The sequence below is a fragment of the Ambystoma mexicanum genome, chromosome 2q (assembly GCF_040938575.1).
Source record: "Ambystoma mexicanum isolate Mex_15411 chromosome 2q, UKY_AmexF1_1, whole genome shotgun sequence".
Classification (NCBI taxonomy): domain Eukaryota; kingdom Metazoa; phylum Chordata; class Amphibia; order Caudata; family Ambystomatidae; genus Ambystoma; species Ambystoma mexicanum.
Window position 1 is genome coordinate 753,711,485 of NC_090924.1, and position 13,422 is coordinate 753,724,906.

The following is a 13,422-nucleotide window of genomic DNA, read 5'->3' on the forward strand; positions in this document are numbered from 1 at the left end:
GATGGGAGCAAGCTACGACCATCAAATAATAACGCAGTCCTAGTGGAGTCTGTCAAAATAAAAGGGTCTATACTAATAAACATATTGTCAATATGGTGTGGGACAACAATGTATGAAAAAAAGAAAAAAAAAGTGTTAAGAAATGATATGTCAAGATAGTTAAGCAGTTGGCTTCCCTTCCCCACGTTTTCAGCACGGGACAAGGTAGCACACTCGAGCTTTGCAAACGCACTGGCTTCACTGCCTCAAGGACACAGTTCAAAACACAAGTATCAGGGTCTGCTACGATAAGGTCTCATTTCCAATAAAGGTCTCTTTGCAGAGGGCCTGACGTACCAAACAAATATCAAAGTTCTTTTCTTCTAAGGATTTTCACATTCACAAGTTCTTGGGTGTTTTACTGCTCACCACGGGTCCCCCTCCGCCGGGCTCAGACCCCCGTTTACACTATGTTCACCACTGGTCTCCCTCAATTGGGCCCGGACCATCAGACACAATGTTCCCAATTGGTCTCCCTCAATCGGGCTCGGACTATTAAACAAAATTCTCACTTTCTAAACTTGTATTTGTATTTGTATTTATTTATTTGTATTGCGCACCTTGCCCGGAGGCTTGCGGGCGCATGTTTAGTAGGCAGTTACAAGTTGCAGAGGAGAAGTTACAGGTTCCAGGAGAAGAGGTTAACAGTTACATAGGTAGTGATACAGTATAACATGAACGGTGAAAATGACAATGATACAGTATAACATAACGGGTGAAAATGACATAGATAATAACAACAAAGTAGCAGTACCCAAGGTTACAGTAGAAGGGTACGCGCTGTGAGCAGTTACAAATTTACAGGATGTCTTGTTCCCGTAACCAAAGTTTAGCTTTGGTTTTGAATACGTGGCAAAGCGGAATGTTCCTTAGTGCATTGGGGAGAGAGTTCCAGAGCTTGGCAGCAAGGACCGGAAAACTTGACCCTCCTGCCGAGCGTAATTTGAAGCTGGGGATGTCCAAAGTGTGCACCTGGGCAGCTCTCAAGGGTCTGGTGGCTGTGTGATGCGAGAAACGTGATATTAAGTAGGCTGGAGCTGCATTGTTCTGTGCCTTGTGTGTGAGCACAAGTGATTTGAGTGATATGCGGTGCAAGATAGGTGACCACTGGATGTTGCGTCTGATAGTGGCTATATGATTCCGTCTAGGTATGTTGAATGCTGCCCTAATGGCGTTGTTTTGTGTGACCTGTAGTTTGTCCAGATTTCTTTGGCTCGTCCCAAGGTATAGGGCATTGCAATAGTCTATTTTGGATAAGATGAGGGTTCTCGCGAGGGTCAGACAATTGTCTGGAGTCAGGAATGGCCTGCAGGCTGTAATCAATTTGCAGGTGTAGGACGATGCAGAGACAACTGCATTGGTTTGTCGTGTGAGGGACAGGGTAGAATCAAGGTAGATTCCTAGAGTTTTGGTGACATTGGCCACTTTGATGTCAATCCCATCAATAGTGAAGGAATTTTAGTTGGCGTCAAGTTTCGCGAGTTTAGTTTGGGAGCCCAGGATGATTAACTCTGTTTTTTCGTCGTTAAGGCAGAGCCCATGATTGGCCATCCAGGCCTGGATGACGGAGTAGACCGTATTAAGAGATTTTGAATCGGTTACAAAATCACCAGTGACAGGGATGAGTATCTGGGTGTCATCCGCATAATTAGTGTAGGAGACACCCAGATAATCAAGGATATCAAAGAGTGGTTTAGTAAACACATTGTAAAGGGTGGGAGATACACAGGATCCTTGTGGGACTCCACAGGGGACGTGGGAGGGGTCAGCCGCTGCTAGTGGAGAGAAGACCCTCATGGTTCTGTTGGCAAGGAATGAACTGATCCAAGAAGTGGCTGCTTCCGAGAAGTGGGCGGCGATTTTGAGATGATGACAGAGAATTTGGTGGTCAACCAGGTCGAAGGCAGCTGAGAGATCAAGGAGGAGCACTTCCCACTTTGTATCAAAAATCTAAGACTTTCAACTGTGCAATGGATTTTGCTTAAACCGTCGCCGGACCACTTCGATTTACTTTACTCACTCATTCATTGATTTCATCTTCAAACTTTCATTTCTGCCCCTTCTTGGTTGGGTACCTCAGAGACCTTCGATTTAGCACCCTGGCGGTGCCAGACCACTCTGTTAAGAGTATTGTAGCTCTCTTTGCTCAAGTTCAATCGTCCATCAGCAATTGAGCTTTACTCGCGTCTTTTATCACACAAGTAAATAATGTTCGTTCTTGCGTTCCTTATACAATGTTGGCGCTTGCAACCTTGACCTCAACACAGACTGGTCTTGCATTGGTCTCCCCAACTCATTGGATGTGTTGCCCCCTCCTGTCCCTCAAATGTATTTTAAGTCTCAACTTTGCATCACCTAATGGTGTTTCCAATGTAGGATACACAAAATGTGGTTCCAGGGTGTTGGAAGAATATTGAAGAGGAACAATTCCATTGCTGCTAATGTCTTTCCATCCATCACCATGAACTTTTCCAATACAAAAACACAATGCCTTCAATTTCATGGGTAGAATGCATTTCTCTTTGGTTGAGCAGATAAACTAAGTTACGTGACCTGTAATTCAAGGCCAGACTACTCAAATTAGTAGAGCATTCAAAAGGTTTGCTTTGGTGGTACTTACCTGGGCAAACAACTCCTTTCAGCCCGGGAGATCAAAGGGTTGGATGGCATGTATCTATGGGGACATCTGAGAAATAACTATCACAAAGATGCAACTACCCATGTGTTAGGGAGAGTTATTATTGTGCTTCATCCCCTCTCCTAGTGGGACCCCAAGCACTCTTTGATCAATCTTTTTCTTTCAATCCTGAATTAGTGGAGCCTTTTTCCACCCATTAATTCTGGTAGGGTTGGTCTTTTAGAACTCTATTCTTTGTAATCTACCTGTACTATGGAGTCTGTCTGCTCCAGCGCTCTTAAAGGGATCTGCGTTTCATTACTGCAGCACACAGTTCCTTATGGGCAGTGTTGCTGGGGACCCCTAGGGTCCTCCTTTAAGATTATTTTTCTATATCCTTCGGTAACTACAGATCTAAAGGATAGAGAGATTCTTGGTGTCTCTCCCACAGCTCAATAGTCTGAGCGATTGGCACACACCACCCTCAGTGGAGTGCTAAAGGGATACTTAGTATACCCCTTCTCTCTGCTCCTGTGACTTTTTAGACAATCACCTAGTAATGGCAGGGGACATGTTCTACCAACTACTGTGTATTTATTTATATCGCAAGCTATGTCCATAGCCTCGGTAGTGCACAATAGTGGCCTCCCTCTCCCTCTCCCTCTCCTCTCTCTCCCATATGAGGCAGAGGAGCTCCAAAGAGGACTAATCCTTCCCTTTGGCTTGTGGCAACAACTAATCCCAAGACGCACTTTGAAACGAGCCATCTCCAGAGGTCCTAGGAGCTTCCAGAGCTACTGAACCCCATTACCAGGAGACATGCTGCCCATTTCAAGTGCATCGTTGTGGAAAGGCCGAATCCATCCAAATCTGCGCTGAGCCTGTAAGAATACTCTAGAGATCTGATCTAACTCACCCAGACCCCCTCACCAGAGTGTGGGACTGCAGAAAGCAAAGAAGATTGACCAGGCGATGATCCGTGTCCTTTGTTGGTGCTGCTGAAAAGGCACCAAAACCGCAGAGTGAAGTAAGAAGTTGCTGAAAGTTGTGCTACAGGTCCTCCGTTGAGACTGCTGCTGAGAGACAACGTCCATTGTCCTGCCTTTCGTCACCAGACCAAGGAATAGGGAGGTCGGATCCAGAGCTGCCACATCGCCGTCGAGCCAACACGAACATTTACTTCAAACCAAAAGGTACTGTGGGGGGAAAGGTATTGCTCACCTGATTCCAATAAGTCGCTCCAGAGCATTTGAGTGCACATAGAGGTGTCCGGGGCAACCGCATCTTACTTCTGACCCAAGTAGCTGGTTGTGTCCCTTTTTCGAGTCAGTTTTTAGGTCTCCTTTGTTAGTTGCTAACTTGCTGCTTCAATAATTTTAGACACTGGAAGAAATCTGCTGGAACTTTTTCGCTGTTTGCCAAGACTTCAAGCCCTCTCCGAACTGTCTTTAGCTAGGGTTTCGTTTTTTTACTTAAAAAAGGTTTGTCAGCAAAGAAACCGTCTCTAGAACCTTGAACTAAGCTCATGTTGCACCAACCACTTATTTTCCTCCGTTTAAGTGACTTTCCTATATGTGTTTGCAGAGTAAATGCATTACCGTATGACCTGTTGAAAACCACATGAGTGCGCAATTACCGATAATACGATAACCTTGTCCTTTCTCTTTCGAACGTTGCTACAAATGTAACTGCGAACAAACACAAAAATGAAAGTGCCCTTTGAAGTGCATTATCTAGTATTCTTAAGTGTTCTACCGTAAACACCTGAAGTATTTAAAGTGCTTCTGATTTAACTATAATAAATTTTATATAACTATATGTGTATGTACTTCTTTGTTGTGCCTGTAACTAAGATTCAGAGTACTTACCTACAGCTCACATCTTCCTCTTAAGATAAGCCTGACTGTTCTGCCACACTAGCAAGGTCATGAGCAAATGCAGACTGATAATAAGAGTTGGGGATCTACAAACCAGTGGGATAGCTTACTAAAGTCTTACTGCCAGTAGGGCTTCAGGAAAACTCCCCTAACACCGGTGGCAGTGGTGGGATCTGTGTAGTTCAGATTGCATCGATTTCTGGTTGTACTGCACACAAAGAATCCATCCTCCAGGTCATTATACTCTAAAGTACAAAAAAACGATATCCACTATGGAAAACTAGAAGGCAGAAGCTCTTGGGTCTTTAACTGTGGCCGAAATGAAAGAAATACATAAAGATAAATGTCTTAGTACAAAAATGAAAAAAAAGGATTAGTTAATCCAAAACTTGGTGGATTAGGAAACTGTAAGCAGGCCTGTAACTCCTGCTTCAGGAATAGATCTAGAATAAAATGATGGTCAAAGTTTAACCCTTAGTCGTCAACTTTCTGATAATGAGATGGAAGATGATGTGGATGAAAGTATGAATATTAATCCATCTGCCAATCGTCTGACCTCAACCCTACCTGCCTCTAAAATGTCAGCCGAACTGGTTCTAGAATTAGAAAAAATGAAAATGCAGCTTGAATTCAGGAAACTGCAAATACAGTCTGAGATGCGAGACAAAGAAATGGGGAAGGAACTGCAACACAGGGAAAAAGAGATGCAGCATGAACTAGAGATGAAAGTATTCTCTTGATTCTACTTCTGTTTCAGAGCCCTCTTTGCCAAACAACTCAAGAAGCAGGAAGCCTGGTCTCCCCAAATATTTGAGTTTTGATGATGTGAAAAGTGATGTTCTTCATTGGCCGAGTACATTTGAGTTTACATGCAAAGTACAAGGTATTTGTGAAAGTGAGTTTGTTCCCTGGGTAATCTGTAGGCTCCCCCAGAACGGCTGTGATGGAGTTGAATAATGTTGATAGACAGGATTACCAGTTGGTAAAAAACTGCTTTCATAGCCAGGTTTGGGAAGACCCCTTCCCAATACCTAAAAAGGTTTAGAGACCACAATAAGAGATGGTAACTTTTGGGTTTCTTGGACGTGAAAGCCCAAGAAAAAAAAAAGAAGATGGGTGGATTAAGGCTACCAGGGGAGTTCTTATGAAGGCATGAGGTGTCTCTTCATGCTGGAAAGTATACTTGATGCCTGTTTCCCAGAGTTGAGACAGCACCTTGCTGACTCTAAAGAACTGGACCCCAAGAAGCTAGCAGTGGCTGCTGACTTATGGGTGGCCAAAAAGGCTACTCATAAGGATTCTGGGGCTCTTCACAAAGAGGAAGAGGAAAAAGCACAAAAAGGATGAGAAGGATCATTCCAAAAATCCCCCACCAAGAGGGACACAAACATAACAAGGGTAAATATCCGTCACATCAACCGTCTAGGGCTAGTGAAACCTCTGGACCCAAGCCAATCAGAAACCCCAATTCTAAAAGTCGTTAGGGAAATGTGTGGTTTGTGGGTCTGGTGAAAGGCAATCCCAGATAAAAGGGTAAACATCCAGGGATCACCTGTCAGCTTACCAGTCACACATGATGTGGATATTCCAATGACAGGGGCTAGCTTGCACCCTGAAGCTGAGGAACCCATTGGTGTTCAGGCTAGTTTCTTTAGTATCCCTGAAACTGTAGGAACAACAGAACATAGAGGTTTATAATTGGATCCTGATCATACTAAAGAGGGTTATAAAGACAGTGGGCCTCATTACGACCCAGGCGGTCCGGAAATAACGGTGGCGGTAAACCCACCGCCACCGTTGTTTCCGGACCGCCTGAGTCCGACCGCTGCAGGCGGGAGGTGATGTTCCCGCCAGGTCTGACCAGGCGGGTTTAACACCTCCCGCATGCAGGCGGATGAGGAAACACCGGCAGCATTACGAGATGCTGCCGGTGTTTCCATGATCCCCATTTCCATCGAGTCCCATAGGACTCAATGGGAATGGGGATTTACACCATTCCGCCTCCGTGATTCCCGGAAAACCGGGGCTGTAATGCCCCGGTAATTCCGGGAATCACAGAGGCGGAATGGTAATACGAGTCCGGCGTTAACCAGGCAGTTTTACCGCCTCGGTTAACGCCAGACTCGTAATGAGGCCCAGTGTACTTGTAAATGGTCAGGACACTCCAGCCATTAGAGACACTGGGCCAGTATACTTGTGGTAGATGAAAGTGCCTTTCAACCTGAGGAAGTTGCTAAGGGCTCCCAAAAGGCTTCCCTAGTTAGCAGGTGGCCCAGTCCAAATGTGCCCAGTAGTGCCAGCTATCATTAAATGTAATGGGTTGACTGTAATCATTCCTGTAAGTGTTCAGTCAGAAGTACCAGGAAGGGTACTGCTGGGCAATGATTTGAAGGCCTGAGGTGTAGTCTCCAGCACACCAAAAAAAAAATATAAGAGAAGGAAGTTGTCAAGGAAAGCCAGAGGCAACCTTAAAGGATCTTACAACTGAGACCGAGGGGAAACCCAGAGTCTCCCAAAGGAAGAAGGGCACCCAAGTCCAAAACTTCCACAAAGAAAAAGGTTCCTGTAGAAAACCTAGAGGTCACCCCTGTAACCCTACCACCAGCCTAGGCTGAGTTGGTGCAAGAGAAATCCCCCATATAAAATTCTACTGATGAGTCAGGGGAGGAGATTCAACCCTGTCGGGAAGATCTAGATCCAAGAGACCATCCTGAGCTGCAGACTTTGCTGGTAGAAGGTGGGCCCTCAAGGACAGACTTCTGTAGGAGACAAAGAGAGGATCCCTCTCTAGAAAGACGTCAGCAGGCCGCTTCCCACAGTGAAGGGCAAGACCCTGCAAAGCACAGGCTATACTGGGAAGATGAACTCCTATACAGTGAGCCTATGGAGTCTATTCCAGGAGAACTCAGGAGACTGATGGCTCCCAGGAATTGAAACCCAAATTCCTACAGTTAGCCCATGAAGTCCCCCTGGCTGGTCACTTAAGCGCCAAGAGGATCAAGGAGAGGAGTTCCCTATATTTCTACTGGCCCAAGCAAGATGGGTGCAGTCATAGAACACTGTAGGAGTCGTCACACCTGCCAGTTATCTGGTAAGAGTGGAGCCAAGAATGTGGCACCATTAGTGCCTCTCCCAGTTGTGAGAGTTTCTTTTGAGAGGGTGGGGATGGACACTGTTGTTCCCCGAGACCCTCCCACATCTTCAGGCAACCAGTTTATATTGGTTGTGGTGGACCATGCCACCAGGTATCCTGAAGCAATTACAATGAGAACTGCTCAGGCAGTGGCTAAGGCTTACTTGGTATTTTTACCAGAGTAGGATTTCTTAACAAGGTTGTATCCAACAGGGGGTCAAATTCTATGTCCCACTACATGCAGGCCATGTGGAAAACCTGTGGGGTCACCTTCAAGTTCTCAACTGCCTACCACCCTCAGACAAATGGGTTGGTAGGTAGAGAGGTTTAATATAACAATGAAGAGCATGATTGGAGCTTTGGAAGAACCACTTAGAAGAAAGTGGGACCTTCTTCTGCCATGCCTTCTATTTGCCTACAGAAAAGTTTCCCAAGCTGGAGTTGGTTTTAGCCCGTTTGAGTTACTTTATGGTCAGCCAGTCAGAGGCCCTTTGGCCCTGATTAAGGAGGGTCTGGAGAGTGATCCTTCCCTCAAGAGAGTACAGATTACTGACTATGCGCTTGGCCTCAGACAGAGTATTGCACTTATGATGACCGAGGCTACTGAGAATTTGAAAACTGGTCAAGCTCTGTTTAAGCAATGGCATGACCAGAAGGCAAACATGGTGTAGTTTAATGCAGACCAACACTTTTTCAGAATGGTCCCAGTAAGACAGAGGCTCTTACAGGACAAATGGACAGGACCCTTCAAAGTTGTGGAAAAACTTGGAGGTCAATTATTTGGTAGACTTGGGCAACCCCAATGAGGCTCCTAGGGTCTTTCACACCAACCATCTGAAGGCTTATGTTTCTAGACCACTTATAGATGCTTTGCTCTTAGCTTCTGATCAAGAAGGAGAGTGAGACTCTCCCGGATCTTCTAAGGGGACACCCTTCAGATGTGTCAGTAGAAGGAGTACAACTCTCTACTAATCTGACAATGCAGCAACACCAGGTTTGACCCCTTGGGGCAAGCATGACATTGACACTGGTGATAATGTGCCTGTTAAAACCAGGGGCTACAGGATGTCATATAATGTGAGGAATCACATAAAAGAAGGTCAATAATATGCTTATCCTAGGAGTGATTGAACATTCCACAAGCCCATGGGATAGCTCAGTTGTGTTAGTACCAAAGGAACTAAGAAAATTAGATTCTGTGTGGACTATAGGGCATTAAATGCAGTCACCAGGACTGATGCCCATCCCTTGCCAAGGACAGATGTACTAGTGGTTAAGCTGGGCTCAGTAAACTTCCTCAGTACTTTTGACCCGACAAGTGGTTATTGGCAGATTGCCATGACTGACCAGTCCAAGAAGAAGACTGCATTCTCAACTGCAGAAGGAGTGTACCAGTTTAAGGTCATGGCCTTCGGCTTAAAGAATGCACCTGCCACATTCCAGAGAATGGTTAACCATGTTCTGAATGGGTTAGAGAACGTCTGCATGGCATACTTGGATGACATAGCAGTGTTCAGCCGTACCAGAGAAGAACATCTTCACCACCTGGGACATGTGTTGCAGGCCCTTCAACAGGCCAATCTGGCCATCAAAGCAAGTAAATGCCAAGTTGGTCTGAGTAAAGTGGTCTACCTTGGACATGAGGTAGGAGGGGGAGGGGGAGAGAGATCAAGCCCTTACCCAGCAAAGTACAGGCTGTACAAGAATGGGCCACTCCAACTACTCAAACGTAAGAACCTCCTTAGGATTTACTGGTTATTACAGGAACTTCATTGAGAACTATGGGATTATAGCTTCTCCTCTGAATACCATATCTTCTCCCAAGTACCCTAAAAAGGTTAAGTGGAATGGGTACTGTGAAAAAGTCTTCCAGGGGCTGAAAGAGGCCATCTGTAAAGCTCCAGTGCTGAGAGATCCAGATTATACTCAGGCCTGCTCAGTCCAAACTGATCCTTCCTACACAGGGATAGGAGCAGTATTGAGCCATTTTGCTAGGAAAAGCAGGGAGCACCCCATCTGCTTTATTAGTAGAAAATTGAGAGTTAGGGAGACAAGGTGGGCAACCATTGTACGTGAATGTTTTTATATTGTGTGGGCCCTGAAGAAAATCAAGACTACCTCTATGGAACTACTTTCAAGATCAAAACTGAACAACAACCCTTAAGGTGGCTGATGCAGAAGAAAGGAGAAAACCCAAAACTGCTCAGGTGACCCATAAGCATACAAAGCTTCAACTTCACTATTGAGCACAGGACAGATAACAGACATAAGAACGCTGATGGTCTCTCCATAAAGTATGACCGACTGGATCAAGAGAGCCATCCAGGAGTGGATTAGATCCTCCTGTCCCTAGTCTAGGGGGAGGTGAGTGTTAGGGAGATTTATCATTGTTGTGCTTCATCCCCTCTCCTAGTGAGACCCCCAGCACTTTTTGCTAGACTTCGGGACATTTTCTTTCAATCCTGAATGAGTGGAGCCTTTTCCCACTCATTCATTCTTGTGGGCTTTGGAACTCTATTCTTTGTAATCTACCTGTACTATGAAGTAAGTCTGTCTGTCTGTCTGTATACTCCATAGCTCGTAAAAGGCATCTGTGTATTACTACTGCAGCACACAGCTCCTTATGGGCAGTGTTGCTGGGGACCCCTAGGGTCCTCCTTTAAAATTATTTTTCTATATCCTTAAGTACTACAGTTTCTAAGGAAAGAGAGATACTTAGCATTTCTCCCAAAACTATAGTCTGAGAGATTGGCACACACCACCTTCAGCGGAGTGCAAAAGGGATACTTAGAATCCTCCTTCTCTCTGCTCCTGTGACTTTTTAGTCACATAGACAATCACCTCGTTATGGCTGGTGGCAGTGGACATGTTCTACCAACTATTGTGTATTTTTTATATCGCAGGCTATGTCCATAGGTAGTGCACAATAGGGACACCCAAGTGCGTGTGTGTGCGTGCATGCGTACGTGTGTGCGTCCCCACCAAGGCTCCAGAGTGTCTGGGCAGGCAGGAAGTGGGGGCTAAGTCTTCCAAATCCCCCCCCCCCCGGCAATTGTCTGCAGAGTACCTGAATAGGTCCAGCTCCAACAGAGGATCTGGCCGTCCTGATTGGACAGCCAAACGCCCTTACCATTTTGGCTGAACTCTAGCGAGACACACAAATCGGAGGTCATGATGAAGCTCTCAATAGGAATTAGTTGCTCTTAACATATGGCAAATCATTGACATGGACAAACACCCCCTCAATTAGAATTCAAACACATATCTTGGTACTTAAGTCTCCAAAGGCCTGTAGTGCTAGCAGGACTGAACAGTGTTGGGGGTGATGCTGGTTTCACATACCCAATGCCATAGATGGAAAGCAGGGAGGAGTCTCACACTGTCCTACCCTTCTACTTTATATCGCAGAATACGCTGTAATCAACAAGCTGATTCTGGAGCACTTTGTTTTATGAACAATAAGGACAAGCGTTAGAGCACACTACCTTAACCATTATGTATAGTACTGAGCTGCAAAAAGAATAATTAGGACTTTACACCTAATTTGCATGTAGGCTAAAGGTTTCCAAGGAAATTGAAAGCCATAGTGGCCAAAGCTTTACCTAGAGAAAATAGTGTGGACAAACCGCAAAATCGAGTCGTAAATTAGTAAAAAAAAAAAAGGAGAACTACTAAATCTGAATGCCCACAATTGAATAGATTAATTTTATTTTATTGCAGGGGAAAAAGCCAAATCAACATTACCACATCAGTACAACTTTCCATCTCCATGTCATCATCGCTGTCCTCATCAATCCTCTGCCATCCTTCCACGGGATTCTCCAACAAAACAGTCATTACTAAATACTTCAACCTCTCCCATAACTCTTCCTTCTGTTTCCTTGGCAACTCCTGCAGCAACTCGTTCAGATCAAAAGGGTCAGACGCATCTTTCTGTAACACAACAGAAGTGCAGAATGATAAAAGCAGCCTGTTTCATTGCTAATGCAGATCAACGGTGCAATCAAAGCAAATGTCACCGCTCATCAGAAAGTTTATTTGAAAAGTAGTTATTACCATGCTAATGAAAACAGTTCCCACGCTAGATTCAATTTGATGTGCAATTCAATGAATGAAACATACCAAACAGCTTTTGAGCACAATCTAACAGGTCCAAACACCAAGTACTGGGAGCCATAACAGCTATACAGACGACAGTTCTCCTATATTTTCAGCGTGGTAATTAACAGCCACCAGTTTCCCATATGGTCAGTTACAATGAATCACAATAATGTCAAAGGAGAAAAAGGATAGTAAGCAAAGCATCCTGTTCACTGGATAGTTTTCAATGTTCTCATTGCGGATTGTGGCCTTGTAGAAAGGCCATATTATATTTATTTTCACTCACATAAATGTGGATACCCCTGCCACCACCTGCCCACTAGGCAGGCACTCCAAAGATCATTTATTGGTCCTCTTGGCACTACACCTTTACATTCAGCCATAGATGCTCCCCTTCTCTACAATACCGCTTTCCACTCACCTCTCCAAATATCTCTGTAGTATCTGTCTTTGAATTTCTGTCTGCTCCCTAATGATTAACTCCTCCATAACTGAAGTAACCATCCTCTCAGTTCGGAGCACCCCAAACTCTGCTACCTGCTTCTATTTCATTTCCATCTGACCACCTAAACTCACCCCCTTGCCCACATGGCTCACAAACTATGTGAGAGAAACCAACCCCCCACCCACAATGAGGTGGGTGAGAAACCAGAAACCAAACCCACCCAGGCACATGTGAGGAAAAAGAGAAGAGACATTCATTTGACCGAATTAAACCATACAAAAAATAGGTTTATATAGCCAGTCTACTGGCTTTGACTGTGCACTAGGACAGGGAGCTCCTATTGAGAAAGACCTACCAGGGTGGGGTGTCGGAAACCAACCACCATTCATTTTGCTCAGGGCCAAGGCCCAAGTGTATCTTTGTTATATTTATGTATTTCTTTTAAAGTGGTAAGGACAGAACTAAGTTAAGCATAGGATTCTGGACGTAGGACTTTGTTTAGTAAAGGACGTTCTGACGAGCACCCTTTTTATGTTTTTTCTTCATAGGCCAAAAATCCTAGACTTGGGGGCGGCATAGGTTTCTTTTGTGCTCTAGAATAAAGAAAGGTTCAACCCGAATGCCACTTGTCCGTCTCCGGATTCTGATCCGCTATAGTGGTTAAGTCTGGAAGAGTTGGTTACAAGTAGAGGAGTCGGGACACCCTGTAGGTGGTAATATCAGGAGGGGGTGGCACCAACTGTAAGAGTAGTAAGGCTCGAGCTACCACCACCTTGGGTTGTACCTGCAGTTACTAGCAGCAGATAACAGTGGCGTGCCATGAAGTGGTTGTAGGTCTGGACGATGGCAGAAGACTGGACGTGGACAACTGTGGGGATGGTACCCAGGAAATACTGCATCTAGATAGTTGATGAGACTGGTGCACCACTATGTGACTTGAGGAGTTTCACCCCAGTGTGCGAGACTTTTTGGTTCACTGATATGAACTTCCTCCCTGTAAGAATAGAAACTGTAAAAATCAATTTTCTGCATCCAGTAGTTGTGAGTGCTACAAGCAGCCCGCCAAATAAGTATGGTATAGGCTACTTTTAGACTCCCAAAAAATAAAAATAGGGAGTAAAAATATTCCCAACAAAAAATAGGAAATAAGACACGCAAGACCGTCCCCCTGCTTTCGCTCACGCAGCTATATGGATAGGTTTAGACCAGT

General features: G+C 44.9%; 1 protein-coding gene across 1 annotated transcript in view; it reads right to left on the reverse strand.

Moving 5' to 3' along the window:
- The window catches only part of NCAPG2 (non-SMC condensin II complex subunit G2), a 1,155,695-nt gene that overhangs the window by 1,048,581 nt on the left and 93,692 nt on the right, over window positions 1-13,422 (reverse strand). The window contains exon 3 of the mRNA XM_069647980.1: window positions 11,411-11,599. Within this exon, the coding sequence (XP_069504081.1) occupies window positions 11,411-11,599 (189 nt within the window). The remainder of the gene's footprint in view (window positions 1-11,410; window positions 11,600-13,422) is intronic.